The sequence below is a fragment of the Tympanuchus pallidicinctus genome, unplaced genomic scaffold (genome assembly GCF_026119805.1).
Source record: "Tympanuchus pallidicinctus isolate F22 unplaced genomic scaffold, pur_lepc_1.0 scaffold82, whole genome shotgun sequence".
Lineage (NCBI taxonomy): Eukaryota > Metazoa > Chordata > Aves > Galliformes > Phasianidae > Tympanuchus > Tympanuchus pallidicinctus.
The window spans coordinates 8,055-35,540 of NW_026294805.1; the positions used below are offsets into that span (position 1 = coordinate 8,055).

Here is a 27,486-nt window from a genome sequence, read left to right on the forward strand (position 1 = left end):
CCACTCAGAGCACAAAGAGCCCCCACCCCACCCCATATTATATACAATATAAGGTATAAATAGATAAATAACCTTCCCCCCCCATCCCGACAGCGGAGCGTGAGGGGCAACAGGGTGCCCCCCATCCCCCATGGCGTCGCCCCCCCCCCCCCCCAACCTCACACTGTAGCACTGGGATGAGGGTGGGGGGCCCCCATCTCCCCCCACCCTGAGGGTTTTCTCCATGAGGATGGCGGGGAGGGGGGGGAGGAGGGCCTGGGGGGGGGGGGGGGGGGTTGGGGCTCACATTTAAAACCAACGAGAGAAAACAAAGAGAAAAGGAAAAAACGAAAACCAACGACAAAAAAGAAGCGAATCTAAGACGCAAAATGAGGTAGGTTTGGGTGCAGAAGCTCCTCGTGTCTGCGGGGCCCACGGCGGCGCTCCGGGGTCTCATCCACACTCACAAACAAAAAGAGATCCGAAAAAGGAACCGAGCGGAGCTCTGACAGCCGCCGACGACGGAGCAGAGCCCGGATTGTCGAGCTCAAGGAGTCTTTGTTACCTTGGTAATTAGCGAGCAAATATTAATTCAGTTTCGTGGGTTTGGTTGGTTGGGTTTTTTTTTTTTTCTTTCTTTTTTTTTTTTCTTTTTTTTCTTTTTTTTTTGTTTTGTTTTGTTTCTAAAAAATAAAAATCCAATCCTCAGCCAAGCCGGCGGCTCCCAACTCGTTGCAGCTCCCCATTGTGGGGGGGGGGGGGGGGTGGGATACAGCTGGGGGAGGGGGGGAGGCTTGCTGGACCCCCCCCCCCCTTCGTGTTCCTTGCAGGACGAAGCAAAGAAAACCCTGAGTTGTCCGTCCGTCCGTCCGTCCCGCTCGGCCCTCCGTGCTCCCAGCCTTCCTGGCATCTCCGCAGCCCCGATGCAGGCAGAGCCCCGAGGCCCCCAGCTCCGCATTGGCGCCACGGACGACGTGGTTTTGTTTCGTTTCTGTGATTTCTTTCTGTTTCCTCCTCCTCCCCGTTTAATTCATCCACTTCCTGCAGTTCCACGCTCCGCAGTGGCAGGGGATCTTGTGCTGATCGTCCTCAAAGTCGAACTGGTAGTCGTAGGTGAGCTGGGGGGGGAACAGGGAGTCACGCGCTGCTGTACCCCAACATCTCAGCCCTGCGTTCCCCCCCCCCCCGAGGCCCCCAGACCCCCTGAGCCCCCTCCCACCCCCTCCTCCTGACCTCCTCCCCTTTGGGGATGCGCCGGCTGGAGATGATGATGATTTTGTCCTCCTTGTCGAAGGTCACGACTTCGGCCACGCAATTTGGGGCACACGAGTGGTTGATGTACCTGGGGGGGGGGGGGGTTATAGAGGTATCAGCACCGGGCGGGGGGAGGCACCGGGGGTCCCTCTATAGGGGGATGCGTTGTTCTGTGCTCACCTGGCCGGGCCCCCCGTCAGCGTGGCGTCGATGACGTGTTCGTTGTTGATACGGAACATGTAGATGCCACGGTTCTGGTGAGGACAAAAGAGGGGAGGGGGAAGGGGGTCACGGCTGCCCTGAGGTCCCCTCATCCTCACAGAGCCTCTCTGTCCCCCATGCCCCGATCAGAGCCCCCTGGCCCAGACTGGAGACCCTCACGTCCCGATCTGAGACCCACCGCTCCACACCAGAACCCCCCTGTGCCCCACCGGACCCCCACCCGCCCCAACCAGCACCCCCTGCGCCCCACTGGACGGCCCCCCCACCCCCCTCCCCACCAGACCCCCACCTGCTCCTCGTAGATCTTCTCCCGCCGGTTGGCCACCTCGTTGCGGATGATGGTGCCGATGTACTCGATGACCATGGTGTGCTTCTCGATGTCCTTGGCGGCGTAGAGCCCCAGGCCTTGGATGCGGGACCGCGCCAGGTACACGTTGTTCTTCCATTCCGTCTTCAGGCGGCGGTACTGGGAGGACTTGGAGTGCACAAACTGCTTGCTGTACGGCGTGTTGGTTTCGCCCGTGAAGGTGCTCTGGTAAGCCTTGGACATGCTTGTGCTGTTCAGGGTGTGCGGCCTTGGGAAGAACCAGAGGAGGGTTGGGTCAGAAAGGAGGGACCCCCCCCCCTCCCCAAGGATCCATGATGGCAGCGGTGCGGCCCCCCCCCAGCTCACCGTTTGTAGTGGGTGAGGATTTTGGGCTCGGCGCGGGCGCAGCCGGTGGGGTTGATCATCAGCGGCAGCTCCATGAGCGGATGGCGGCCGTAACGGAACAGGTAGTTCTGGCAGCTCTCCACACCGGGCAGCTGCGGGGAGGGGGCGGAGGGACCGGGGGTCAAACAGCAGCACCGCGACAGCCCTTCCCTTCCCTTCCCTTCCCTTCCCTTCCCTTCCCTTCCCTTCCCTTCCCTTCCCTTCCCTCCCCTCCCCTTCCCTTCCCTCCCCTTCCCTCCCCTTCCCTTCCCGATGCAAGACCCCAGCCCAGCCGGCCCTGGCACCCACCGACTCGGCGATGCGCAGCACCGCGTGCACCGTGAGGCCGAAGAGCTCCTCGCCCTTCAGATACTCGGGGAAGAGCCGCAGCATGTCGGCCTCCTTCCTCATCATCGCCACCGGCTCGATGATCCGGTTCCAGACAGCTGCCAAAAGGAAACGGCGCTGAGCCGCGGCGTCGCCACGTCCTCCCCTTCCCCGCGCGACGCCGAGCCCAGCGGCCACGCCGGCACGGAGGACGGCAGCGGCGGCTCCCCGTCGCTCACCCTGCGGCGAGGAGTCGGAGAAGACCAAATCCTCCAGGCCCTGCTCGATGACCTGCACCACGAACTCGGGCCGCCCGTTGTTCTCGCAGATGGTGCAGCGGTAGCAGCAGCGGCGGTTGTTGGTGCGCAGGCTCCAGTAGATGCGCGTGGCCTCGTAGCCCACGGGGTAGAGGGCGGTGACGCTGTGAAAGTCGGCCATCTGATGGGGCAGCAGCTGCCCGATGGCGTGGAAGACCAGGCCGCCCACTCGGAACATGTGCAGCCGCTCGCCGCGCTGGATGATGCTGGCGATCTGCTTCACCTCGTCCCGCTCGATGTAGACGCGCCGGAAGACGGTGAAGGAGCTCAGCTCCTGCTCGCAGGGCCCCTTCAGCTTGTGCAGCGGGCACAGCATGGTCTTGTCCTTGAAGAACATGCACTTGGCGCGGATGGCGCAGGCGAAGTGGTAGACGCTGGGGCAGCGGATGCGGTTGCAGCTGTTGGTGGCGCCGGTTTTCTGGCACAGGGAGCACTTGGTGAGCAGGCCGCGGTGCAGGGCCACCTCCACGTTGATCAGCGCCCCTCCCTGCGTCTCGTACACCTCGGTGGACCACAGGGCGCAGTTCAGGTGGACCCAGAGGTCCAGGTCGAGGTTGAGCAGGCGGGCCGGGCCGTCCGTCGCCCCGTCGCCCTCCTCGTGGCAGAAGCAGCAGCGGCGCAGGTCGCGCGGCACCTTCTCAGGGCGCAGCGTGGTGCCCAGCTTGTCGATGAACTCGGCGATCTCTTTGTCGCCGTCCCGCTTGGCCCCCCCCTTCTGGATGGTCACCAGGAACCGCAGCCGTTTCCACCTCACCCCCTTCCACTTCTTGAGCCGCGGCCGCGCTTCGTCTCCGTCCTCCGGCGGCCGCGAGCGGGGCTTGAAGCGGGGCGGGGAGTGGGGGGCAGCGGGGCCCTCTTCCCTGGGAGCCGGAGAAGGGGCGGGGGGCAGCGGCGAGGAGGGGGCCGGGGGGGCTTCGTGGGCGGCCTCGGGGTCGGGGACCCTGGCGGCCTCAGTGGGGCTGGATGGGGAGGGGACGGAAGGGGACAGGGGGGGCGAGGGCTCCTGGGGCATCACGGAGAGCTGCCGCACGTCCAGGTTGGAGACGTTGTTGACGTAGCCGTGGTGCAGCGTCTTCTCGGGCACGGGGCTCTCCTGCAGCGCGGGGGGCGGGGGGTCAGAGCACCCCCACGGAGTCCCGCTCTCGACCTCCCCATACGACGCCCCGCAAGGACCTCAGAGAACCCCGCAGCATTCCCAACCCTGCGAGGAGATTCCCGCCCCTCCTGTAGCGACAGGGGGCCGCCGGGACCTCGGCGCCTCTCCCCAGGGAAACCTCAGTCCTGCAGAGACCCCCCACCCCTCAGCCCCCTTCCCGTTCCCCCTGCAGCCAAAGCCTCACGCACACAGACACAAAACCCTCTGCCATTTTCACGGCGCGACCACGGCCCCGTGTTGACCATCCACCCCTCCTCTGTGGTCACAGAGACCCCCGTCCCCCCCCCATCCTGGGGACCCCGCTGACCTGTCGGAGCAGCGTCAGGAGGTCCAGCTCGCCCTTCAGGCTGTACCCTGGCAGCACTGCATCGAACTGCTTCAGCCACTCAGAGCTGCTCTCCGGCACCTTCCCGGCCAGCACCACCTTCTCCTTGCCACCCAGCATCCCTGCAAAGAGACAGATGGTGGCAGAGAACCCAGCAAAGGGAAGGGGGGCGCAGGGATAAGGCAGATGCTCACCAGCCATGTCCGTCTCCACCTTCTTAGCCTCGACCACCGCCGCTCGCATGGGGCCATCAGGGAACAGCACCTCGTAGGAGCTGGGGATCTTCACGCTCAGCAGCTCAGCCATGGCCACCATCACCCCGTTGAGGTTCTGGGGGAAGGAGGGATGCGGTGGGTCCGGGTGCCGCGGCCTGGGGACCCCCCGTCCCGTCCCTCTGCTCACCTTGGCAGCTGCTGCAGACACCGTCAGCATGACGGACACCTCGCTGCTCTTGCCCTTCTCCCACGGGGCTCCTGGGCCGGCCATCCCCACCTTCCCTGGGGGTGCTGCCCCAAAGGGCTCCGTGGCTTCAAAGGGCTTCGTGTCGGGGAACACTAGGACGGAGAGAAGGGGTCAGAGTCACCCAGACCCCCGCTGCCCCCAACCCCCCCAGATGCCCTGGGCTCCCCCTGGCACACTGTTGCAGCAGGTCCTAGGAGACCCTTCTGCCTCACTTTGTCCCTCCTGGTCTGCAGAGCCCACAAGTCCGCTTCACAGTGCCTCCGTTCCCCAGAAACGCTACTGGGAGGGGGACCTGTGGGCCTGCTCTGCCCCCCTGCTCCATACACACCACAGATCCCTTCCACACACCCCAATCGCCAAGAAACACCGCCAGGAGTTGATCCTGCACCACTCCTGCAGGTCCCTAAACCCCATAAATCCCTTCTAGGTGCTCCAATTCCCCCCCCTGCCCGGTCCATGCCCACCTGGGATGCTGGCGCGGGGGATGATGGGGATGATGGGGGACAGCACGCGCTCCTCCAGCTCCGGTTTGGCCTCACTGAGCAGGGGGAAGCGCAGCAGCTCCTCGCCCAGCACGCTCTCAGGGGACGAGGCAGGGACGATGCTGTCGGGGGAATCGCTGTCATCGTCGCTCTCCATCCTACGGGGACACAGACGTCACAGCCGCACCAACACCCCCCGCAGCAGGGCCTGATGGCACCCACGGGGACGGCTCACCTGACGTCCTCAGTCTGGTTGTGCGGAGGGGTGGGCAGAGCTGCCAGCAGGTCCACGCTCTTCACTTCCACAGCCGGCGTGTCTGCATAGGGACGGGACGAAGGGGATGAAGGGGCCGGGGGGCAGGCGGCGTTACGGGGCTGCGGCGCCCTGCGCCATCCACACTCACCTTTCTGGGGCTCACGGGCCGAGTCGGCGTCCTTGGGCTGCTCACCCATCTCCTCGGCAGCCGTGACACCGTTCACCATCTTCTGCTGCACGGAGGGGGGCGGCGTGGGGGGCAGCGAGGAGGGCGGCGTGGGCGGGTTGCTGAGGTTGTTCTGGGAGGAGAGGGGAGCGCGAGAGGGTCGACGTGAGCCAGGGCTGCCCCGGGTGGCAGCGGAGGTGCAGGACAGCCCCCCTCACCTTGGTGAGCAGCTGGGAGTAGTAGTCGGGCACACTGTCCAGCACGGCGCTGCCGAAGGCGCCACGCAGCTGGCTCTTGCCGTTGATGGGGCTGCTGCCGAAGGGCGCGAAGAGGCTGAAGTTGGCCGTGATGGTCGGCTCAGTCAGAGGCAGCAGAGAGAGCTCCTGGGGCAGGGAGGGGACGCGGGTTGGGAACGCTCCCGTGCCAGGGACGCGGCGTCCCCCAGCCCTCCGCCCCATACCTGCTTCAGCTTCATGAGCGCCTCCCCGGGGCGCAGCCCCTCGTCCTTGCGCAGCTTCTTGCGGGAGGCCGGCACTCTCTCGTTGCCCTTCTGCACCCGCTTGGGTTTGGCGGCCACCGGCTTGCGGGCGATGGAAGGGTCCTGGAGGACAAAGAAGAAAAGCCATGCGGAGCCCGGCCCCAGCACCGCCCTGGCCCCCCTCCCGCAGCGCCCCGCTCACCTCCCGGCCCAGCGGCGCCGGTTGTGGCCGCGGCTCCATCCCAGCACCCCGGTTCTCCGCGTGCCCGTTCAGCTCTCCTGGGCACTGCGCTGACAGCTGCACGTTCTTGGCCCGCAGCAGCTTCTGCAGCAGGAGGTGCCCGGCCTCGGAGCGGCCACCCGGCACCAGCGGGCCGCTGCCTTGGGCAGCCCCAGGCTCCCCGTTGGCCTCCGGTTTGGCCGCTTCATCCCCATCCGTCTCGCATTGCACCACCGCTGCCGCCTCCTCCTTCGGCTCCTGCTTCACCAGCACCCGGGGGGGCTCGGCTCCATTGACGCGGGTCTCACTGGGGTCGGCTGGGTCTGCAGCGGGCACCTCGGGGTCCCAGCGTGTCGCATCGGGTGCCAGCCCCTGCTCTGCGGGGCTGGGGGCTGAGGCCGGGACCCCCGGTGACATCTTCTTTGGCTCTTGGGGACTCTGCTCGGGGCTGGCCAGCTGCAGGGGGGCGCAGCCCACAGCCAGGGATGAGGGCGCCGGGGGCGTGGGGAGCTGGACGAGGCCGGGCTGGGGACCACGGGCAGCTAGGGCTGCTTGCACCAGCTCAGCCAGGGGCTGCTGCGGTGCGGGGGGCTGCCCTCGTGCCCCCTGCTCCTCCGCCGGGACCCCCGCCCGGGCCTGGAAGAGGGGTCCCAGCGGGCGGGGGGGCTGACGCGCCTGGGAGCCGTGCTCTGGGGGCTGCCCAGCGAAGGGGCCGGGCTGACGGAGCGCCTGGCTCTGCTGCAGGAGGCTCTGCTGGTGCCGCTGCACCAAGAGAGCCTGGAGCTGCTGCTGCTGTTGCGGCGTCAGGTGCCGCAGCTGGGGGTTCTTGGCCAGGACCCCCTGGAGCTGCGCCCGGATCTGCCCCATCAGCGGCCCGGGGACCTGACCCAACAGACCTGGGGGCAGCGCGGTGGCTCCGCTCGGCTGCGCTACCGGCCCCGCTTTGGGGCTCTGGAGCCGCGGGGGCTGCGGTTGGCCCTGCTGGGTGCCCACCCCCCCCTTACCCGGCTCTGCAGCCCCCGCCGGGTCCCCGTGTGGCTCAGGACGAGGGGCCCCTGGGCTCTGCGGGGGGACGAGCAGGGCGCCCGGGGCGGCAGCTGCCCGCAATCCCGGCTGGGTGGGCACGGAGCCCAGGACCCCCGGCTGAGGGGAGCCCAGCAGGAGCTGCTGCCCTTGCCCCAGCTCGGCCTGGTGTTTGGGAGCTTGGGGCTCTCCCAGCCCTGCGGCGCTGGGGGGGCCCTGCTGCTCCCCTCCGTGCAGCTGCCCCCCACTCTCGCTGCCCTCGGCGGGCAGAGTGCCGCCCTCCGCTCCTCCGGGCTGCTCCTTGGCAGCCAGGACCGCCGGGGCCGACTGCATTCCCTGACTCAGGTGCAGCACAGAGGGGGCCTGGCCCATCGCCCCGTGCTGCGGAAAGTGCTGGATCGGGGGCTGCCCCTGGCCCAGCCCCAGGAGGCCCTGCTGGGCTGCTGCCCCCGAGTTCTGCTGCTGTGGGGCCAGCAGCGCCCGCGCCTGCCCCAGCTGCTGGGACAGCACCAGCCGGTGGCCCAGCATCCCCGGAGTCTGCGGCGAGCCCAGCACCCGCTGCTGGTGGGGGGCCAGCAGGACCTGCCGCTGGGGTGCGGGGTGACCCAGCACCGCCTGGTGCTGCAGCCCTGGCCCATGGCCCAGCAAGCCTGGCTGCTGCTGCTGCTGCTGCTGCTGCTGCTGCGGGGAAAGCTGCTGCACCAACAGGCCCTGCTGGCTGCCCATCAGCCCCGGCTGCTTGGGCACCATGGGCTGCCCCACGGCCCCTGGTTGCGGGGTGGCTGCCGGCTGCTGCTGCTGCCCCAGCAAGCTGGGCTGCCCTACCATGGCTGCTGGTTGCATGGAGCCTTGTCCCATGAGGCCCGGCTGCTGCATTGAGGTCGGCGCCATGACACCCTGCTGCTGCTGCTGCACGGAGCCTTGTCCCATCACCCCCGCCTGCTGCATCGAGGCCTGCGCCATAACGCCGGGCTGCTGCATCGACGTCTGGGCCAGGAGCCCTTGCTGCTGCATGGAGGCTTGTCCCATAACACCAGGCTGCTGCATCGGCGTCTGTGCCATCATGCCAGGCTGCTGCATGGAGCTCTGTGCCATCACGCCCTGCTGCTGCATCGAGCTCTGTGCCAAAACGCCGGGCTGCTGCATTGCTGCTTGTCCCATGACACCTTGCTGCTGCATGGATGCTTGTCCCATGACACCGGGCTGCTGCATCGTCTGTGCCATGATGCCTTGCTGCTGCTGCTGCATGGATGCCTGTGCCATCATGCCCTGCTGCTGCATCGACGCCTGTGCCATGACGCCCTGCTGCTGCATTGAAGCCTGGCCCATCACCCCCGCTTGCTGCATCGACGCCTGGCCCATAACGCCCTGCTGCTGCATCGACACCTGCCCCATGACGCCTTGCTGCTGCTGCTGCAGTGACACCTGCCCCAGCATGCTCTGCTGCTGCTGCTGCAGCTTCTGGGCCAGCTGCATCCTCTGCAGCTGCCTCTCCTGCATCAGACGGCCGTCTGCGGTCAGCCCACGGAGCGCGGGGTTCCCAGAGAAGAAAGCACTGGAGGCGCCGGGCATTGGAGCGTTCCCCACTGCCTGCTGGCCCATGAAGGACAGCCCCTGCTGCACGGCCATGGACACGCCGCCCTGGGGCAGCCGCAGCCCCCCGGGCTGCCCCTGCTGCTGGCCGAGCCCCTGGGCCCCCACCACAGCCCCCGCAGGCTGCTGGATGCCGTGCGCCGAGAGGAGCTGCCCGGGGAGCTTGGACACGAGGCGGGGGCTCTGCGAGGGGCTGAGGGCCATGACGGCCGAGGCTTGGTGCTGGTGCTGCTGCTGCTTGTTGCGGTACTCGGCCATCAGGTTGGTGTGCTCCTTCTGCTGCTTCCGCACCTGCGGGGGGGGCCGGCAGCGCGGCGTGAGCGGCGGGGCATCGCAAGGGACTCGAGGCCACCCTCAGAGCCCCCCTACCTGGTCCAGCTGCTTCTGGATCTTGCTCTGCTGCTCCGTCACCAGCTTCAGTTTCTCCGCATCGGCCTCGGGGAACTCCCGGCCGGCCTTCTTGGCCGTGCGCTGCTTGGCGCAGAGCGCTTTGCGAGACTTGCGGTGCGCGCCGATCTGCTCCTCCAGCACCTTCAGCTGCATCTGCAGGAGCTGCTGGGTGTGGAAGAGCCACTCCTCGTACTGCCGCTGGTCGGCCTCGTCTGCGGGGGGCACGAGGGGGCTCAGCTCAGCAGGGTCCCAGCTCCGGAGCCCGGCTCAGCTCAGCCCACGGGGGAGGATGAGGCCCTGACCCCCAGCCCCCCCTCAGTACTCACTGATGACGCCTTGAGCAAAGGTGGGAGGGTTGGGGCGAGGCTGGGCCGGGTCAGCGCCGCTCCGTTCCTGGAACAGAGAAGGACGTGAGCGCTGCGCCCCCTCCTCCGCGCCCCATTCCCTGCCCACAGCCCCCCGTTACCCAGGGAATACAAAGCTGCCGGCCTACGCAGCTCCGAGCCAGCAGGGACTGCGGCACTGAGCCCCGCTGCATCCCACTCACCTGCCCGCTCCCCGCCAGCATGTGGTTCTGCATCTCTGAGGCAGCCGGGCCTCCCGAGAGCCGCTGGGCCAGCAGGGAGACCTGTTGCCTTTGGGGAGGAGAGAGAGAAAGGAGGAGACGCAGAGATGAGACAAGGAGATAAAGGATGAGATGCAGCCGACGCGTCCCACCCGCCCCGCACCCCGCTGCGCCCCTTACCTGTTCATCCCCGGGGCCACCCCAATGCTGCCCTGCGCCATCACCTTCTTGATGCCCTTCAGTGCCACCATCTTGGCTTTGGCGATGGGGTCCATGATGTCCTCGGCAGCAAACTTGTCCAGGTCTGCGAAAAGAGACGGGCTGGAATTAATCCCTGTCTGCAGTCACCCAGGGACGACTCTGCGAGCCCCCAGGCCGGGCCGCAGCCCCACATCTCCGACCCACAAGGGCCTCTGAGAGGCAACCCCACCACCCCAACCGAGGACCGAGGCAACACCTACCCGTGTCTGGGAAGAAGCTGTTGGCCAGCTGCTGCTGCATGACAAGCTGGGGGGGCTTCAGGCCCAGGGCGGGCGGCTGCACCCCGGCCATCGGCTTCTGCACCAGCACCTGCTGCTGGCTCTGCTGCGGCTGTGCCAAGGCCACCTGCACGCCGTGGGGGGCAGCCAGGACGTGGGGCTGCCCGGACGCCATGCCCATGTGGGGTCCCAGCGCCGGGCCCTGCTGGGGGTTCCCGAGGCGCGGGGGCTGCGGCGGCATCAGCTGCGGTCTGGCCACCAGCCCCAGCTGCAGGGGGGGCTGCGGGGTGCCCAGGCGGGGGGGCTGCGCCTCCAGGGGCTGCGCGGCCGCGTGCAGCATGGGGTGCCCCGGGGCGGTGAGCTGCGCGGCGCCGCGCGGCAGCTGGGCAGACATCTGCTGCTTCTTCTGCAGCTCCTTCTTCTCGTGCTCCAGGAGGTCCTCGATGAGCAGGGGCAGCTCGCTGGCCACCAGGGAACTCTCCATCTTGTCCAGCTCGTCGGCAGGCGAGTGCCGGCTGCTGCCCAGCCCCAGAGCCCCGCTGTCCAGCTCGAATTTCTCCAACAAGGGGTTGCTCTGGCTGCCCAGCTGGGCAGGGGCCAGCCCACGCCCCGTGCCGCCATACGGGTCCTTGTCCAGCGTGGAGCCGCTGCTTGGGAAGTGAGTCAAGCCGAGGCGAGCGGGGCCAGCACCGGGGCTCAGCAGGGCCTGGCTGGGTTTGAGGCTCAGCCCCAGCGACGCGGAGATCTTATCCGTGCCCTGCAGGGCCTCTGACTTGACAGGGAGCCGCTCGGAGCTGCCGGCGGTGAATTGACAAGGCGAGGTCTTCAGACACCCATCCTCCAGTTTGGGTTTGACGTCGGAGGGCGGCGCGGCCGCCTTGGCCTCCAGACTTTGTGCCTTGAAGGATGGGTCTGGGGGCAGCGCGGTGCCGGGCCCCAGCCCCTCTTTGGGCACATCGCAGTCCTCCGCCGTCGGCGCTGCTTCTTTGCCATCCCCGGGGTCGGGGAGCTTCAAGCTGGGTCCCGCCGGCTCCGTCTTGAGCTGCGCCTCGCGCTCAGCCTTTTCGTTGGCCGACTCGACCAGGCGCAGGTGCTCGTTGAAGATGTCCTTCTTGTCGCCGGTGTCCAGCTCGGGGTCGGTGTAAGCCAGCAGGTCGAACTCGTCGCCGTTCAGCAGGTCGTCCAGGTGGGGATCCGCCGTCTCCAGGCTGTCCAGGTTGCCCAAATCGTCGTCCCCTTTGGCCACGTCCGGATCCAGGCTCAGGTTTGCCAAATCGTCGTCGTCTTCCAAGTCCTTGTGGGAGCCAAAGTCGTCGTCCAAGTCGGGCTCCACCGGCACCTCGCAGGGCAGCCGCCCGCCCTCCAGGTTCAGGTGGCTTTTCCCCGGGGCCGGAGCCGCACCGTCCTTGGTGCCATCGGGGCGCAGAGCAGAGCCAGAAGACAGCGGGCGCGGGGGGACGTGCTGCAGATCCAGGCCAGGGGCGGGCAGCGGGGCGGGGGGCGCCGCTTTGGCGTGCAGCTGGTGGTGGCTGTTGCTCATCTCGGCGCCCTGCGGCGACGCGGGAGGCAGCGGAACCACCGGCATCTTCTGGGGCTGCAGCGCCGGGCCAGGGAGCGCCTGCATGGGCACCACCGGGGCGCAGAGGGGCTGCGGGGCGCCCTCCTCACCGGGCAGGAAAAAACGAGGCCGGGGGGGCTGGGGGGTGAAGGGGGAGCCCACGATCCCGGCGGGTCCCTTCTGCACGTTGTGTCGCAGCTCGATGAAGGGAGCACCCAGGGTGCCGGGGGACGCGGGCAGCGGCTCGGCGGGTGCCGGTAGGCGGGCGCCCAGGCTGCCCACGGGGGTGCTGGCGGCCGGGGGAGCGAAGCGGGAGGCGACGGGAAGCCGCAGGGCTGCCTGCTGCTGCTGCTGCCAGAGGTGCTGCTGCGGGGACAGCGCTGGGAAGACTCCGCGGGGGTAGAAGGCCTGCGGGGGCCCAACTGCCGCCCTGCAAGACGGCGCGGTGTTGGGGTGCTGCCACGGCCCCAAACCCATCGCACACACAGGACACGGCATCGTGACCCCGTGGCGCTGCGTGGCCCCAAACCCACCGTGCGTGGGATGCCCCATAGTTGTCTCGACCCCAGCAGTGCTGCTATGGCCACAAACCCACCGCTCACAGACACCCCGTGACATCCTGACCCCCTCGAGGACCCCACAAAGCCACCACAACCCCACCTCCCCACATCAAATCCTACAACCACCGCCGGCGCGCACCTCTCTGTCCCCCCCATCTCCATCCATGGGAGCCCCCAGCCCCGCTGCCTGCCCACATCCACAGCTCTCACCTCCCATTGATGTCCATCGCAGCCGGCGTGGCAGCTGGCGGGGGCCGGGAGAGCCTCTCATCCTGCACAAACGTGGCTGTCTGCACCATAACGGAGCCAGGCAGCTTCCCACTGCTGGCTGCAGTGGCCAGCGTCCCCAGGAGACTCTTATCCTAGGAGAGAAGGCCGCGGCATCACCCCACACATCCATCCCCAACCTCCGTGCCGCGTCGCCGTGCCTCCACCCTACCTGCGGTGGTTGGTAGGTGGTCATGGTGCGGCTCAGCTCGTAGGGCTGGCTGCTGGAATCAGGAGCCCAGCCTGATGGGGACGGCGTGGCGGCTGCTGCTGCGCTCTCCTTCTCCTGCCGCAGGCTGTTGCGCTGGATCTGCTGACGGATGAGCAGCTCGCGAAGGCGCTGGCGCTGGGAGGTGCAAACATTGGGGGTGAGGAAGGGCGCAAAGCGAGGCCCATCCGTCCCAAACCACGAGCAGACCCTCAGCTGTACCACCCCACCGCCCCCCCCCGCTGCCCTCGTCCCCCACTATGGCTTTGGGGATCCATCACCCACTACAGAGACCCACGTCGCTCCCTCCCAACCCATCCCAAACCCAAAGGGATGCAACGCAACCATCGGTGAGCCCTCACCTGCCTCTGCTTCTCCAGCTCCGACTGACTCATGGTGCCCACGGCCCCGTCCTGCCCACCAGGCAGCTCGGCCAGGTCACGGTTTGGGGGTGCCGAGAGCCCCGCAGCCGCCTCCTCCCTCTTATCAGCCCCCACTGCAGCTCGGGGCAGGAAGGCGATGCTGGCATCTGGCTGCTGGGGGGCAGCGGGGGGCTGCTGGGGCAGCACCGACGGCGGCCGGAGGGGTGAGAGGCTGTAAGAGGGGTCCGAAGCCCCAGTGCCCAGCGGGCTGCTGGCTTGGTGGAAAGCAGGGGACGAGGTGTAGGCTGAGCTCTGGGGTTTACCGGGGACAAAATGGCTGTTGATCCCATGGGGTTGGTGGGACGGGGAGCCCTTGAGAGGCTCGGAGACGGACGGGGGAAAGGTGAAGCGCATGGGGGGTTGGCTGCCTGGGAAGACGCTGGCACCGGGGGAGCGGGTGAAGGGGGGCTGCTGCCCACCCGGTGCCTTGGCGTGGGGCTCACCTGCCAGGGTGCCCCCAAAGCCCCCCGTGGCCGCCGGGCTGTGGGACAGCGGTCCTGGCTTGAAGCCTGGCTCCGGCATCTGGGGCCGAGGGGGTTTGTGCAAAGGGGTGAAAGGATCCCGGGACTGAGGCCGGGAGGGGGGCTGGGAATAGGGATCCGGGGACTGGAAACGGGGAGTGACGGGAGACTGGCAGAAAGCTTCATTGGAGAGGGGCCGGGGGGTGAGCGGGGACTGGGAGCTGGACTGGGACTGGGGGCTGGCGGGGACACGGGAAAAGGGCTCCGAGGGCAGCGAGCGGGGCGGCAGGGAGCAGCAGGCATCGGCAGGGGGCTGCGGCCGGGGTGTCAGCGGGGGCTGCGCGTAGGGGTCTGGGTACGGGGACTGGCGGTAGAGATCGGGGTGAGCGGGGGGTGAGGGGGCCAAGGGGTGGGGGTCGGGGGGCCGGTGCCCCAGCCCTGGGCTCTGAGGCTCTACCTGAGAGACCCGAGGGGTCATGGGGGCTTTGAAGACATCGGCGGCCTTCAGCTCCGCAGCGGAGAGATGAGGGCCACCCGGGGAGTCCCCGTAGCCCATGGTGGGGGTATAGCTGGGCGAGCAGACCCCCAGGCTCCCCCCTTCCTCTTTCTTCACCTCCAGGCCCTTCTTCTGCTCCCCAAAAGGAAGGGGAGAGAGCAAAGCTTCGGAAGGACGGGCGCCGGGGCTCCCCGGCACCGAGAGGTTGTCCAAAGAGGGGCACCGGGGCTTCAGGAAGGGGTCGGGGGTCCCAGGTTGGTGCCGGGGGGTGCCAGGAGGAGTGGGGTGGAAATCAGAGGACTGGGAGCCAGGGACGGAGCGGGGAGCAGCCAGGGGTTGGCTGGGGAAGGGCTGGAAGGCGGCGCCTGAAGTGGGGCTCTGTCCCAAGGGGGAGGAAAAGCGGGCTTCCAGCGCGTAGGAGGGCGCAGCACCGTAGGGGTCGTGCGAAGGCACTTGGGCAGGGGACTGGGGTGGGAGCTTGAGGAAGAGCTCGCTGGGAGACTCCGGCCCCCCTCCTCCAGCACCCGGCTTCAGGAAGCCCTCGCCCGCAGCAGGGGGGCTGCTGATGTAGACGGGCTGCGTCCCTGGAGGCACCGGGATCCGCAGATGCAGCGAGGGTCGCTCCGGTTTGCGCAGTCCCTCCCCTTTGGTCTGCTTGTTTATCTGGCTCTCGGCCTGCTGCAGAGAGAGCCCGGCCATCAGGGCAGTGCGCCCACCCCCCCTGCGGGGCCGGGGAAGGGGCTGACGGGGTAAGAGGGGCTGCACCAGGTCCCCCAGGGCTGGGACAGGGCCGCCGGGCACCTCGGGCCGCAGCACGTACCTTCTGCACCTTGTTGATGCGATGAGCCGCCCGGTTATCTTTGGCCTTTTGCTAACAAAAACACGAAGGCAGCTGACACGCGGCCCCGGCAGCCCCTGCGCCCCCCACCCCCGTTGCACCCCGACCACTCACCAAATAGGGAGCTTTGTCTGCAGCGGGGACTTTCCTCCAGAGCTTCATGATCTGCTTGCAGCGGCTCGACCAGTCTGGGAGTCCGGTAGCAACAGAGGGCACAGTCTGAGGAACCGTAGCATAAACCCGAGCGTTAGCCACGTGGCCCCCTTTTTACTCCTTTTTTTGTTTCACCTTTTGACGTTGTGTTGCGGACTGAGTCACCAAGGGTTGGCTCTGGTTCAGTGTGTTGGAGTGTTTCAGCGTTTTTGTAGGGGGGTTTGTTAATACTTTTTTGTGGACGCGCAGAATGATGGGTTTGTCCTCTTCATGGGTTTGCTCCTCCAAACGGGGCCCGCGGTGACACATCGCATCACGACCCATCCCACCCCGCACCCCCTCCAGAGCCCTACCTGGATAATCCTGCTTCAGGTTGGGGAAGTTCATGTTGGCGTAGAGCACTGGCGAGATGGTGGAGAGCTCACCCAGTTCCTCGTCCTTCTCCCAGCGCTGCAGGCTGCGCTGGTTGTACGACAGCCCATCGCCCTCTCCCTCTGTTGTGGGGGTCGTGGGGGTCGAGGGGGTGGTGGCAGCTGAGCTGCTGGCCCAGGGGCTCTCGGGCTCACAGTGGTCGGGGCTGAAGAAGCCGCTCCGCTCCCTGCGCGGGGAGCAAAGAGTCGTGGAGAAGGGAAACCCCAATACTGCGTGTCTGCCCCCACGGTGAGGGGCTGCCACCTCCCAGGGCACCCACGTACCGGTTGTCGAGGAACGGGGACTGGCAGACTCCCGAATAGGAATCCAAGGAGACGGAGCCAGAGAGCGAGCCCAGAGAAACGCTCCCTGCCAGCGAAGGAACGGCGCTGTTAGACCTGCTGTACGGCTGCGCCCACACCAGGAACCTTCGCACAATCCGAAATCCCAACCACGCGCCCCAAAAATGCTTTCCACCATCCAAAGTCCCCTCCACAAACCCCCAAAATCCCTTCTGCAACAGAAAATCCCACCCATCTGCCTTCGCAAACCCTTTCCAATTCAGTTCCTAAAGGAACGAGGAAAACCCAGGGTCTCAGGACACAGAGCATCCGCTCCCTGAGCGCAAATGGGGGGGAGGGAGTCCTGCCCCCCTCCCGCACCCTGTGTGCACCCACCCTGCCCTGGCAGCTGGAGCTCTCCCTGCAGGAAGGGGCGCTGGGCCCGGCCGGGGTCCTGCCCTGCACCGCTGCCCTCCACGCAGTTGAGGGGCTGCTCCCCACGCTCAGCAGAGCCCAGCACGTCCTTGAAGAGCTGCTGCACGTCTTTGCTCTCCATCTTGGGCAGCTCTGTGAAGGGAAAAGAAAGAGATGAGCCCCAAAACTCACGCCGAGGGGAGCTGAAAGGAGCCACAGGGATGGCGCTAGGGGGCATCTCGCTCCTCTTCTCCCCGCCTAGTGGGGAGGTGGGGATGGGGAAGGCGGTGGGGGGCCCTCACCCTCCGTGGGGATCTTGTCAAGGTCGGAGCTCAGCGCGCCCTCCCCGGGGGTGGCCGGCTTCTCAGCGTCCCCACGGTTTGGGGAGTCCTTGGGGTCATCGGTCCCTGCAAGGAGGGGTTGGAGTGATGCCCTCAGACCCCCATGCTGGGACACCCCCCCACCCCAGGCTCGGTCCCACTGCCACTCCCTGCAGCCCCTAAAACCATCTCTCAGACCCCCAGGGCAGGCAGGGCGCCACACCGCCCGGGGGCGCTCTAGACAACACTCTATGATCATCGGAGCTTCGAGTCACCCTGCGAGACCATAGAGTTCAGCCTGTAAGTCCCATCCAGCCTAGACTGTACTCCGTACCATAGAGCAGCCCTATCTCTATGGTGGGAAATGCTCCAGCCCTCCTCCCGAAGGCCGCAGGAGGACTTGGCCTTGAGTCTGGTTTGCTCCCAGCTGGACTCACTCAAACTTGGGGGCCTGGGAGGATGTGGGGGGGGGAGGGTTGGGGTCCCAGGGCTCACCCAGGTCTTCGCCCTTCGTGACATCCTTGCCGTCATCGTCCAGAGCCGTGGCACTGCCGTCTGTGCTGTCATCCCCTTCCAAGCACAGAGCTTCAGTGAGGCTGGGCACCTCCAGGGGGCCACAACCCCCCCCATCTCCTCCCAAACGCCCCCCAGCACCACTGGATATCCATTCCCCCCTCCCCCCCAGCCCTATGACTTTATCAGCCCCTCTGAGCTGGGACTCACGTTCCCCGATCTGGACTCACCTCGAGGATGAGTGGGGGTCTCCCTCCTTTCCAGAGGGGTCCCCTGCAGAGCCCCTGCCACGTTGGGGTCCCCTTTGTGCCGTGGGGCACCCTGAGCCAGGGAGGGGCGGGCAGCTCCGTCCCCAACACCGCCCGCTGCCAGCAGCGCCTTCCGGCTCAGGTCCATCAGTGCCTTCCCAAAAAAAGCCTCCTGCAAGGTGGGAGCCCCCATCAGTGCCCCAGCACCCCCAGCGTGCAGCCCTGTGCCATCCCATCACCTCCACCCTGGCAGCAACGGTTCTCCCCCATCTTTCCTATCCCCACTTGTTCCCACCCAACCCCATTTCCATCTTCCCATCCCACCTGCAGGTACGGAGGGAACATGTCTTCCAGTTTGCTCTTTTTCCGCGCACGGCGTTTCTTCTTCTCGTCCCCCTCAGCCGAGCCTGGATCCAGGCCACCCTCTGCAGGGAGATCCCCCGGAGCTCCTACAAACAGCATTACCATCCCTGTTACCACCTCTTCTCAAGGCTGCAGGAAGAGCTGGGGGATGGCGCTCTCACAGCACTCCAGAATGCACCCTCCAGTCTCTCTCCATCCCTGGGGATGGGGGGAACACCATAAAGGGGGTGGGGGACAGGCTCTGTGGGTCCCTACCATCCTCTGGGTGCCCCTCTGCGCTCAGCCCCTCACGTCCCACTTCAGCCAGCACCGCTGGGACCTTCTTCAGGCGGGTGTGGGACTTGCGCTGCCGCACCATGAAGCCACCGATGCCTGGGGACAGAGGAGCACACCGAGGTCACAGCGGGTCCAGGGAGGCGTGGGGCCGCGGGCAGCCATGGGCAGCACTCACCAGGTCGGTAAGGTTTGCGCTTCCTCTTCTTGCACTCATCCGGGTCCTCCAGCCCCTTCCCCGAGTCCACATCAGCCCCCACGTCGCGGTCGGGGCTGGCTGGAGCCTCCAGCTTGATCTCACACTCCATGTGCTCCACTCCCACTGTCAGATGGGGAAAGGGCATCAGCCGGGTTCTCATAGCGCCCCTTCCCCCAGCTCACCCACTGGGGAAGGCGCACCTTCAGCCTTGAGCAGCTCGTCGGCATCCAGGTCGCCGTCCTTCTTCTCATCGGGACCCAGGGGGTCTCCCCCCTCCAGCCCCCCATCCCCATTCAGGGCACCCAGACGAGGGGCTTTGCGCTGCCGCCGCTTGTGCAGGGGGGACATGGTGAGGTTGCGCAGCACCGCCATGCCCGTCTCCGTCAGCCAGACGCCCTCGAAACGGAAATACTGGGGCTCTGCGGGGACAAAAGCTGGCGTTGGTGGGGACAAGAGACAGCGGGGGGCGCAGCCAGGTCCCCGCGGGGCTGACGGCACCCAGCGCAGCACCACACACACGTACCCGGCTCCTTGGCCTTGGCCAACATGTCTGGCGTGGGCGCAGGCGCTGCGGGGGGTGAAGCAGACGAAGGTGAGTCCTCGGCGCCCCCCGGCCCCCAGCCCCACGGGTTCCCCTCCCGCCCCAGGCGCTCACCTGCCGGTTTGATGACGTAGGGCTGGCAGGCGCTGCAGTCGAAGCCTTCGTCCGCTGCCTGCTCCACCTCCTCCTCGGTGAAGAGGCTGTCGCACGCCGCGTGCAGCCACCTGCGGGCAGCAGGGAACCATCGCGCACCCCAGCCACCCCACGGAGCAGCCGCCCCCACCGGGGCGCTTTGGAGCAGAAAACCTCCGGGATGAGACCCCGCAACGCTCCCTCAGCAGGGCACCCCTGCGCAGCTCCAAAGCAGCCACGCGATCAACCCGAGCACCGACCGCAACGAACGGGGCTGAAAGCCGCCCCCGAGCTCCCCCAGCCCCGCGCGCCGCAGGGCTCACCGATCGCAGTGGCGGCACTGGATGAGCAGGTCGTCCTCCACGTACTTCTCGCGGCAGAAGGGGCAGACGACGAGGCTGGCGCAGGGCGCGCAGTGCGTGTAGTTGTTCTGCCACTCGCAGTGGAAGCCAGGGGAAGCCGCCCCGCACTGCACGCAGCACACGCACCTGGGGAAAGGGCAGGGCGTTCAGCACCGGCCCCGCGACCCCCCCGCGCTCCCCCCGGGGGTCCCTCGAGCACCATTTGCACTTCCATCCTCCTTTGGGCACGGTCTGCAGCGGCGGGTCCAGGCAGTAGGTGTGGTAGCTGATGTCGCAGTCGTCGCAGAGCAGCAGCCGGGACGGGTCGGAGGCTTTGCCGCACACCTCGCAGACGATGCACTCCACGCAGCGCCAACCCTTCAGCAGCATCACCTTGGTGATCTGAGGACAGCAGGGTGAGCAGAGGGCAGAGCCGGCGCGGCCCCAGCCCCAGCCCCAGCGGACAGTCTGGGCACAGCACCGACCCCCCGGCTGCCCCCCAGGCCGACCCCAGCCCCGCTCACCTTGCTGTTGACGCAGTAGGGGTGGTAGCACTGGGAGCACTGCGAACACGCCAGCAGGTGACCCTCGGCGCCGCGCCCGAAGCTGCCGCACACCACGCACATGTCCTGCAGCACGGAGGCGTGAGGGGAGCGGAGGGGGGATGCAGCCCGGCCCCCCCTGCTGCCCCCCCTGCTGCCCCCCCTGCTGCCCCCCCCGCTGCCCCACACCGCTCCGCTCACCTGCATGAGCACAAACTTGTCGGTGTTGGAGAAGAGGACGACCGTGTTCTGCATCGTGTCGTCGTCATCTTCATCCTCCTCCTTGCTGGGCGAGCTCTCCACGTCAGCGAGCTGAGGGCAGACAGGGGGCTCAGGCCCAGGGACCCTCGCCTGCTTGCCACACACTTTGGTGGGCAACAGCCACAGCGCAGGGCCCACAAGGACACACACACACACACACACACACACACACACACACCAGCAGCCGCCCTCTCCCCAGGGGCCAGCTCAGCACCAGCCCTGTTATGGTAGGACGAAGCCCCCCACCCTACAGCGTTGCTCCAGGACCCCAGCCCACCCCACATCGGAACCCTGAGGGCTCCCTGAGTCATTCCGAGGGACTGGGACGGAGGGGATGGGGATGCAGGGGGACACGCTCGGCTCTCAGCCCTGCTACCCAGCAGCTCGGGGACACCCCAACCCCCCACCCTTACCCCAGCCCAGCCTTACTGCTAAAGTGTCAACAGATGAGGTGGTCGACTTCAGGCGCGCACGGCCCCGGCCCCGGGTGCCATGGGACCCTCCTCGGGGGCGTCTCCGCCCAGGGAAGCTGCTGCTGCGACCCTAAGGCCGAGGGGAGAGGAGGGTTATAGCAAGCTGGGGGTGACCCAACCAGAACCCACCGCAGGCCTCAGCACAGCCCCCATCCCACCCCATCGCCCCGGCGTTGCTGGGCGGGCTGGGGTCTCTCCCGTACCTGCTTGACACGGGAGCGCCCCGGGGAGCTGCGCCGCCGGCCCTTGTCTGCATCCCCTTTGGCTGCTGGCTCGAAGAGCAGCGAGTCGTCGGTCTCAGCGCCCATGGGCAGCGACCCGGCGTCCTCCTTCTGCAGGCTGGCATCGCCCGAGGCCGGCCCCAGCTCCAGGGACAGCGAGCCCCCACCTTCGGGGTCTGGCGAGCCCAGCAGAGGCTCTGAGCCAGGGAAGCTGCTGCTCGTGTCCCCCTGGCTCAGGTTGGAGATCTCGTTGAGGATATCGGGCCGAGGGCGCAGGGTAGGGGGCTCAGGACCCCCCTCGTCCCCACGTTCCAGCAGCTTCTCCCCAGCCGAGCACACTTCCATGGGAGTCTCGAGGCCCAGCTCCTCTGGCTCCAGGAGCAGAGGGGATCCCTTAGATTCAGGGTTCCCCCCCGCCCGCCCCTCCTCCAGCCCGTCCTCCTCACTCAGCGGTGGGGAGCTCCCGCTGGTGCCCTCCCGCTCCAGCCTCGGTGCTTCTTCTTCCTCCTCCTCTTCTTCCTCAGGCAGGCCCTGGAAGGGCCCCAGCTCTGGGGGTGGGCTGGCACGGGGGCCATTTCCAGGGGGGCTTCTCGCCGAGTCGCCCTCTCCGCCGCCCGTCTCCATCTCCTCATCCTCGGGGGGCTCGGCAGGGGCCGGGGTGCAGGCAGGGGAGCCCAGAGGGGGCGGCGGGGAGCCGGGGGGCTCCGTGTCCATGGTGGTGCCGGGGCTCCTGGGGGGCTCAGGCAGGGCGGGGGGCTCAGACACATCATCCTCTGTGGTGTGAGGCGAGGGGTCTGGAGGGCGGGCGGGCGAGACGGCGCAGAGATCTGGGGTTGGAGGTGGGACAGTGATGATGGAGCCCCCAGCAGAGAACCCCCCCAACCCCTGTGTGCCCCCAGACCCACCTGGAGGAGCGGGGGGCGGCAGCGCCATCTCGGGGGGCAGCAATGGCTCTGGCTCCAGCTCCATCTCCTCTTCGGGGGGCACCTCTGGGGCCAGCTCAGGGGCTTCCTCTGCCGCAGCCACCTCAGGGAGGAGACCTGCAGGATGCGGCGTGGGTCAGGGGGGGCACAGGAGGCCCTACACCATTGCGTTTGGACCTCCAGCCCCTCACGAGCCCCATAGCACGGCATCGAAGCATGAAAACAAGCAATGGACCAAGAACCCCAAGTGTGAAACCCTCTTATCCTCAGGGAACAGAGTGGGAAGAGCAATTCACTGGGGGTCCCCACTTACCTGGCGGTTTGGGGTCCTCCTCAGCAGGCTGCTTGCAGGGGAGCAGATCTTCAGGGTGCAGCTCTTCAGGGGGTGGCAGCTCGCTGCCGGGCGGCTCCTTGAGCAGCAGCTCATCAAGGGGTGCTTCATTAGCAGGCAGTTCATCAAGGTGCTGCTCGCTGGGGGGTGGCTCATCAGGGGGCTGCTCAGCGAGGGGCAACTCATCCAGCAGTGGCTTTTCGGAGGGCAGCTCCTCGGGGGGCCGCTCATCAAGTAACTCCTTTTCAGACGGCAGCTCAACGGGGGGCTGCTCATCCAGAGGGGGCTTTCCGGGGGGCTGCTCTTCGAGGGGCTTCTCGTCCAGCGGTGGTTTTTCAGGGGGCATCTCATCAACGGGGGGCTCGTCGGGGGGCCGCTGGTCCAGGGGCAGCTCGTCAAGAGCAAGCTCAGCGATGGGGGGCTGGCTGGGGGGAGGCTTCTCGAGGGGCAGCTCGTCGAGGTGCGGCTCGTCAGGGGGCAATTCCTGCAGGGGCACCTCGCCCAGGGGGGATTTGCCGAGGGGAGGCGGATCGGGGGGCAGCTCATCCAGAGACGCTCCGTCAAAGGGCGCCTCGCTGGGGGGCAGCTCGTCCAGGGCAGCGCCCTGGGGCAGCAGTTCATCAGGAGGGGGGTCGCCGCGGTGCAGCACGTGGGGCGGTGGCTCATCGGGGGGCTGCGCGTTGGTGGGCAGCTCGTCGGGGAGCAACTTGTCAAGGGGCGGCTCTTCGGGGGGCGCCTCGCTGCGGGGAGATTCCTCACGGCCCGGGGGCGTCTCCTTGGGGTCCCCGCCACGCTGCGGCTCCTCGCTGCGCCCCTCGGGCTCCAGGGCAGGGACAGGCATCTCGGCCGCTTCGCCGCGCTCAGGGGACGTCAACCTGGATGGGGAGGAAACACGGCGAGGGGGGGTCAGGACTGCAGCCCCCAGCCCGTTCTCCAAGGCCGCGGGAATCCCACAAAGGGGGCACAACCAGGACCCCGCCGTCCTCTCATCCCAACTCACGCCTGGGCGGGGGGCTCCAGCTGCGGGGCTCCGTCCTGCGCCCCCTCGGCTTCCTTGGCCGCACGCCGCTGCTGGCAGCCCTCACACACCGAGAAGCTCTGGTGCCACTGGCAGCCCGGGTCGAGCTCCGCTGGCCGCCGGCCGCAATCCGAGCAGAGCCGGCAGTTCTGGGGGACACAGAGCACGTCAAGATGGGGGCGCGGGCAGCCCTGCGCTCCCCCACAAAGCGGGGACAGGGCGGCAGGGCGCACCTTGCACTTCCAGGAGTCGGCGGGGACGCCCTCGATGGCCGGCTCCATGCAGAAGGTGTGGTAGCCCTTATCGCACGCCTCGCACACCAGCATCATGGAGTCCTCGCCCGGCTGCCTGCGGGGCACAGCGGGACGTCAGGGCCGCCCTCCCACCCGGCTCCCATCCCCGCGGCGGGGGATCCTCACCTGCAGGTCTGGCACACTTTGCACTCTGGGCATTGCCAGCCCGCGCGCTTGCGGGGCGTCAGGGCGACGTCCAGGCAGGAGCCGTGGTAGTGCTGCCCGCAGCTGGTGCAGAAGAGCAGCTCCCGCAGGTCGCCCGGCCCGTCGCAAACCACGCAGCGTGCGTCCTCTGCGCCGGAGAGAAGAGCTGATGGGCACCAGCAAAGCCGGAGCCGCGCCAGCAGCCAGGCCCCACTGCGCCCCCGTAACCCCCAGCCCCTCGTTCACGAGGCAGAACGCAGCACGCACCCATCTGCACCGCATCGCCCAGGTGCTCCGGACACAGCAGCCGCAGCGTCTTCATAGACTGGAAGGAGCCACTGGCAGCAGCACAGGGGAAGTGGTAGAAATGGGGGCAGGCGGCCGCCCGGCACGGGATGGTGGCCCCCATCCGCTGACAGTGTTCACATTTCTGCAAGCGGAGCAGGCAGGGATCAGGGCCGAGCGCCGCCGCCCAACCCTCGGAGATGGGTCCAGGCTGAGCTCCTGCTGCCCAGCCCCCCCCAGCGCCCACTCACCTGTGAGATCCCTGAGAAAACAGCTCTGCCCACGCCGCTCAGCCCCGCTGCGTCCTGCTCCACGCCAGCAGACCAGGCTGCACAGCAGCGGTGAACCCAGCAGTGCCCTGCAGGGAGGGGCATCGAGGGTGGGAACCCCGGGGGGAACCAAGGATGGGGGAACCCCAGGGTGACGGCAGCACCACGGGGACCACGAGATGGGGGGACCCCAGGGGGCACAGCAGGACGAGGGGGGATCCCAGGGGGCCACGGGATGGAGATGACCCCAAGAAGGGGTCACCGAGGTGCACTGGGGCCACACTCACCGGTCGGCTCAAAGAGCTGCACCGCTGTCACCCGCTCCGAGAAGCCGATCTGTGCCAGCTCATCGCCCACCGGCCCCAGCTCCGGGGGGGCCTCACCGGGACCCTCGGGGGGCTGCTGCTCCCCCAGCCCTTCCAACCAGCCGGGCGCCGGCTCGAAGCGCTGCAGCTCCCGCTGCCCGTGCAGGCTCCAGTCCCCACAGTTGCAGAGGGCGCAGCGGCGGGTCGGCGTGCTGGGAGGGACGGAGGGCGTAAGGGACACATGGAACCCCCCCCCTCCTCACCCTCCCCCCCCTCCTCACCCTCCCCCCCCTCACCCCATGACCGGCCCCCCCCAAACCTCCCACCCTCACCTGCTGGCCCCGCCGGGTCCCTTCGTGTCTGTGCTCTCCGGCTCCGGCCCCGCAGTCGCTCCTTCTGGAGGTTTCAGGGGGTCCCCCTCAGAGCTCCCCATCTCCTCCGAGGATGCGGCCGCATCGGCTGTGGGGAAAGCAGCCATCAGCACAGGCAGGGAAGGGCATCCGGACCCCACATGGCTGGGGGGCAAAGCGCCAGGCCCCCCCCCAGCATTCTGCCACGCACTCACCTGGCGCGTCCGCGTCCTTGTCCTCGCTGCGCGGTTTCTGTTCATCCATTCTGCCTCCTGCGTCCCTCTGGAGAGGCCCGCGGCTGCCAGGGCACAAAAGCCATGAGCTGGGGGGGGGGTTGGGGGGGTTTACAGAGCCATCCTGCCCCCCTCCCCCCAGAGGGCACAAGAAGAGCATCACCCAGAAACGAAGAACCAGTGGCTTCACATTCCCTCTCTCAGACCCTCTGCCCCGTTCCTGCATCAAGCAGCAATCGGTTCACGTGGCCAGGGGGTCCCTGAGACCCTTTGCCCCGTGGAGAAACCCCCCAACACCAAAGCCCCCCCCCCCCCCTCCCGAAGACCCCCAGGTTGGGGTGGGCGCAGCACAGCGATATCCAGGGAGCAGCACAGTGTATGTAGGGCAGCACAGTCCCATCCCCCCCCCCACCCCCCCAACGAGGCCATGCAGATCAGGGTCTTCATTAAAGCTGGGAGGGGGAGAATCCCCCCACCCCACTCCCCCCAGTGTTTGGGGGGGGGTCACCGGGACCCCTGCCACAGAGCCACCCGTGTGTGCAGCCACACAGACACGTGGGCTATGAGGGGCAAAGTGCTCCAGAAGAACCAGCACTGCACTGGGGAGGGGGGCAGAAGAGGAAGGGGGAGGGGAGCACAGTGGCAACAAGGGGAACCCCCCCCCCCCCCAAAAAAAAATAGTGCCCTGGCACCTCAGTTTCCCCAGAAGCAGCGCTGACCCACCAGGGCCCCCCCATCCCATCAGGGCCACGAGGGCCATGTGAGCAAAACCCTACTGCAGCACTGAGCAAAACACATGGGGGGGGGGGGGGGGGAGAGGGGGGCACCCCAAATTTCTGGGCAAAAAGACTCGAAAATGGCCCAAATCACAGCGAGCAGCAAAAGCAAATGGCCCTGAAAAAGGGGGGTGGGGGGAACAGCAGGGAAGCGGCCCTGCAGCTCCATAAGGGACCCCCACCCCAAACCCCACGGATCCGGCGGGGTCCCCACACCCAAAATGCTGCACCCACTGGGGGGGTCCCGCTGGGGAGCCGGGCCCAAAGACGGGGTTCTATGGGGGGGGGGGAGCAGCAGGGTTTGCTGCGTGGATCCGGGGGGGTCGCAGCAATCCCGCCCCCCCCCCCCAAACCCGGTGACCCCAATCTCGAAACCACCCCCCCCCAGGACCCCCCCCGGCCCTCAAAAGGGGTTGGGGGGCACAAAACACGACCCCCCCCCAACCCCAGAACACAGAAACCCCCCCCAGGACCCCCCCCACCCCCCCAGGCCTCACCAGGCCGGGCCGCGGCCTACAGCGGGCACCGGCACCAACAGCGCCCGGCTCGGCCGCGCTGCGCTCGAACGGCGGCGGAGCGGCGGGGGAAACAGCGATAAAACGGGGTGGGGAGGGGGGAGGGGGGCAAATCGGAACCGCGAACCGAACCGAGTGCGGAACCCGAGGCCTGAAAACCGGGCCTGGACACAAAGAGAGCCTCGGGCCCGCGCTCCGAGCTCCGTTACCGGGATAGGCCGCACCGCCCCCCCCCCCCTCCTTTAAAAGCCCCCTCCTCAAAATCCCCCCGCGGTGAACCGGGGGGCGGCGGGGCGGCGGCGGCGCGGAGACTTTTCCCTTCCGGGGAGCGGCGGGAGGGGGGGGGGGGAGCGGGGGGGGGGCCGGGAACGGAGAGGAAAACGTGGCCCCCCCCCCCACCACCGCGAACCGAACCGCCCCCCGCGGACCCGAAGCCGAACCCGGACCCGAGCCCTTCCCGGTGCCGCCCCGGCGGTTCGCGGTTCCTTACCCGCCCTACCGGGCCCCGGGAGCGGGGCGGGAGGTGGTCCCCGGTGCGGCCATTTCTAAAGGAAAGGAGATCCCGAGGTCCCGGTTCGGGCAGCCCCGCCCCGTTCCGGTCCGTTGCGCCGTTCGGGTCGGGGGGCGCCGCGCCCGCACTATTTGGCGGCGGAGGAGGAAGAGGAGGAAAGGGGGGGGTTCGGCGGAGGGAGACGCGAGGAGGGCGCGGCGCTGCGGCGGCTGGGGGAAGGCCGGCTCGGGCCGCAGCGCCGCGCTGTGCCGGGAGGGATCCCTCCGCCGGGTTTAACCCCGCCGGCGCCGGAGCGGGAGGAGCGCACGTGGGCGAAGGGAGGGGAAAAGTGGGGAGGGGGGGAGGGCGACTCCGGGTACCGGGAGTGGGGCGGAGTCACGTGATGATCCGGTTCCGGTGATCCGGTTCCGGTGATCTGAGCGTCAGCTCGTGGTTTTGGGGGTTGGAAGTGGGTTTCTGGGTCCGCCCACGAGTGTCTGTGGGGGTGAAGGTGGGTGTGGGGTTGGAGCATCCGCGGGATAAAGGGAGCCCGGGACGGAGCCACGCGTTGCGTAGGGGGGGGGCGGTGTTGGGAGCCGAAGGAAGCCGCCCCAGAACGCTGGAAGCCGGTCGCAATCACGACCACGCGTGTCCGTGGGGTCCCATGTTGGGC

At 67.7% G+C, this 27,486-nt stretch overlaps 1 protein-coding gene across 9 annotated transcripts; it reads right to left on the reverse strand.

Moving 5' to 3' along the window:
• Positions 1-767: 767 nt before the first annotated feature.
• Positions 768-27,113, reverse strand: KMT2D (lysine methyltransferase 2D). 9 transcript variants are annotated; one of them, XM_052669782.1, is made up of 54 exons: positions 26,814-27,113; positions 25,015-25,097; positions 24,782-24,908; positions 24,432-24,661; positions 24,127-24,233; positions 23,858-24,020; positions 23,573-23,738; positions 23,387-23,501; positions 23,136-23,302; positions 22,118-23,010; positions 21,787-21,921; positions 20,864-21,708; positions 20,617-20,730; positions 20,128-20,238; positions 19,909-20,013; positions 19,605-19,786; positions 19,367-19,531; positions 19,026-19,135; positions 18,894-18,938; positions 18,571-18,789; positions 18,350-18,493; positions 18,154-18,270; positions 17,860-17,984; positions 17,518-17,707; positions 17,270-17,344; positions 16,757-16,861; positions 16,437-16,607; positions 16,044-16,128; positions 15,702-15,946; positions 15,310-15,383; positions 15,178-15,228; positions 13,341-15,035; positions 12,943-13,116; positions 12,714-12,865; positions 10,368-12,373; positions 10,087-10,210; positions 9,889-9,976; positions 9,668-9,734; positions 9,321-9,553; positions 6,318-9,242; positions 6,098-6,238; positions 5,856-6,020; positions 5,451-5,770; positions 5,198-5,373; positions 4,674-4,825; positions 4,466-4,601; positions 4,254-4,393; positions 2,713-3,883; positions 2,456-2,592; positions 2,129-2,259; positions 1,745-2,030; positions 1,414-1,487; positions 1,213-1,321; positions 768-1,097 (listed from the first exon to the last, which is right to left on the reverse strand). In XM_052669782.1, exons 2-54 carry the CDS (start codon positions 25,061-25,063, stop codon positions 1,005-1,007), a joined length of 16,125 nt encoding a protein of 5,374 aa, XP_052525742.1. In that variant the 5' UTR covers positions 25,064-25,097; positions 26,814-27,113; the 3' UTR covers positions 768-1,004. The 9 variants fall into 9 exon arrangements, with proteins under 9 accessions (XP_052525742.1, XP_052525737.1, XP_052525738.1 ...); XM_052669777.1 differs by lacking the exon at positions 26,814-27,113 and having other exon boundaries at positions 6,318-8,711; positions 8,745-9,242; positions 25,015-25,312; XM_052669778.1 differs by lacking the exon at positions 26,814-27,113 and having other exon boundaries at positions 6,318-8,524; positions 8,558-9,242; positions 25,015-25,312.
• Positions 27,114-27,486: the final 373 nt, after the last annotated feature.

What these genes read in the sequence shown, in the direction of transcription:
- KMT2D (XM_052669775.1), bottom strand. Translation starts at nt 25,258, where the DNA reads ATGCAGGAACGGGGCAGAGGGTCTGAGAGAGGGAATGTGAAGCCACTG. An exon ending in TTTTCTCAGGGATCTCACAG is followed by an intron (nt 24,021 to 24,126) that starts GTGAGTGGGCGC and finishes CTCCGCTTGCAG; the next exon opens with AAATGTGAACACTGTCAGCG. An exon ending in GGCGCTCCCGTGTCAAGCAG is followed by an intron (nt 20,731 to 20,863) that starts GTACGGGAGAGA and finishes CCTCGGCCTTAG; the next exon opens with GGTCGCAGCAGCAGCTTCCC.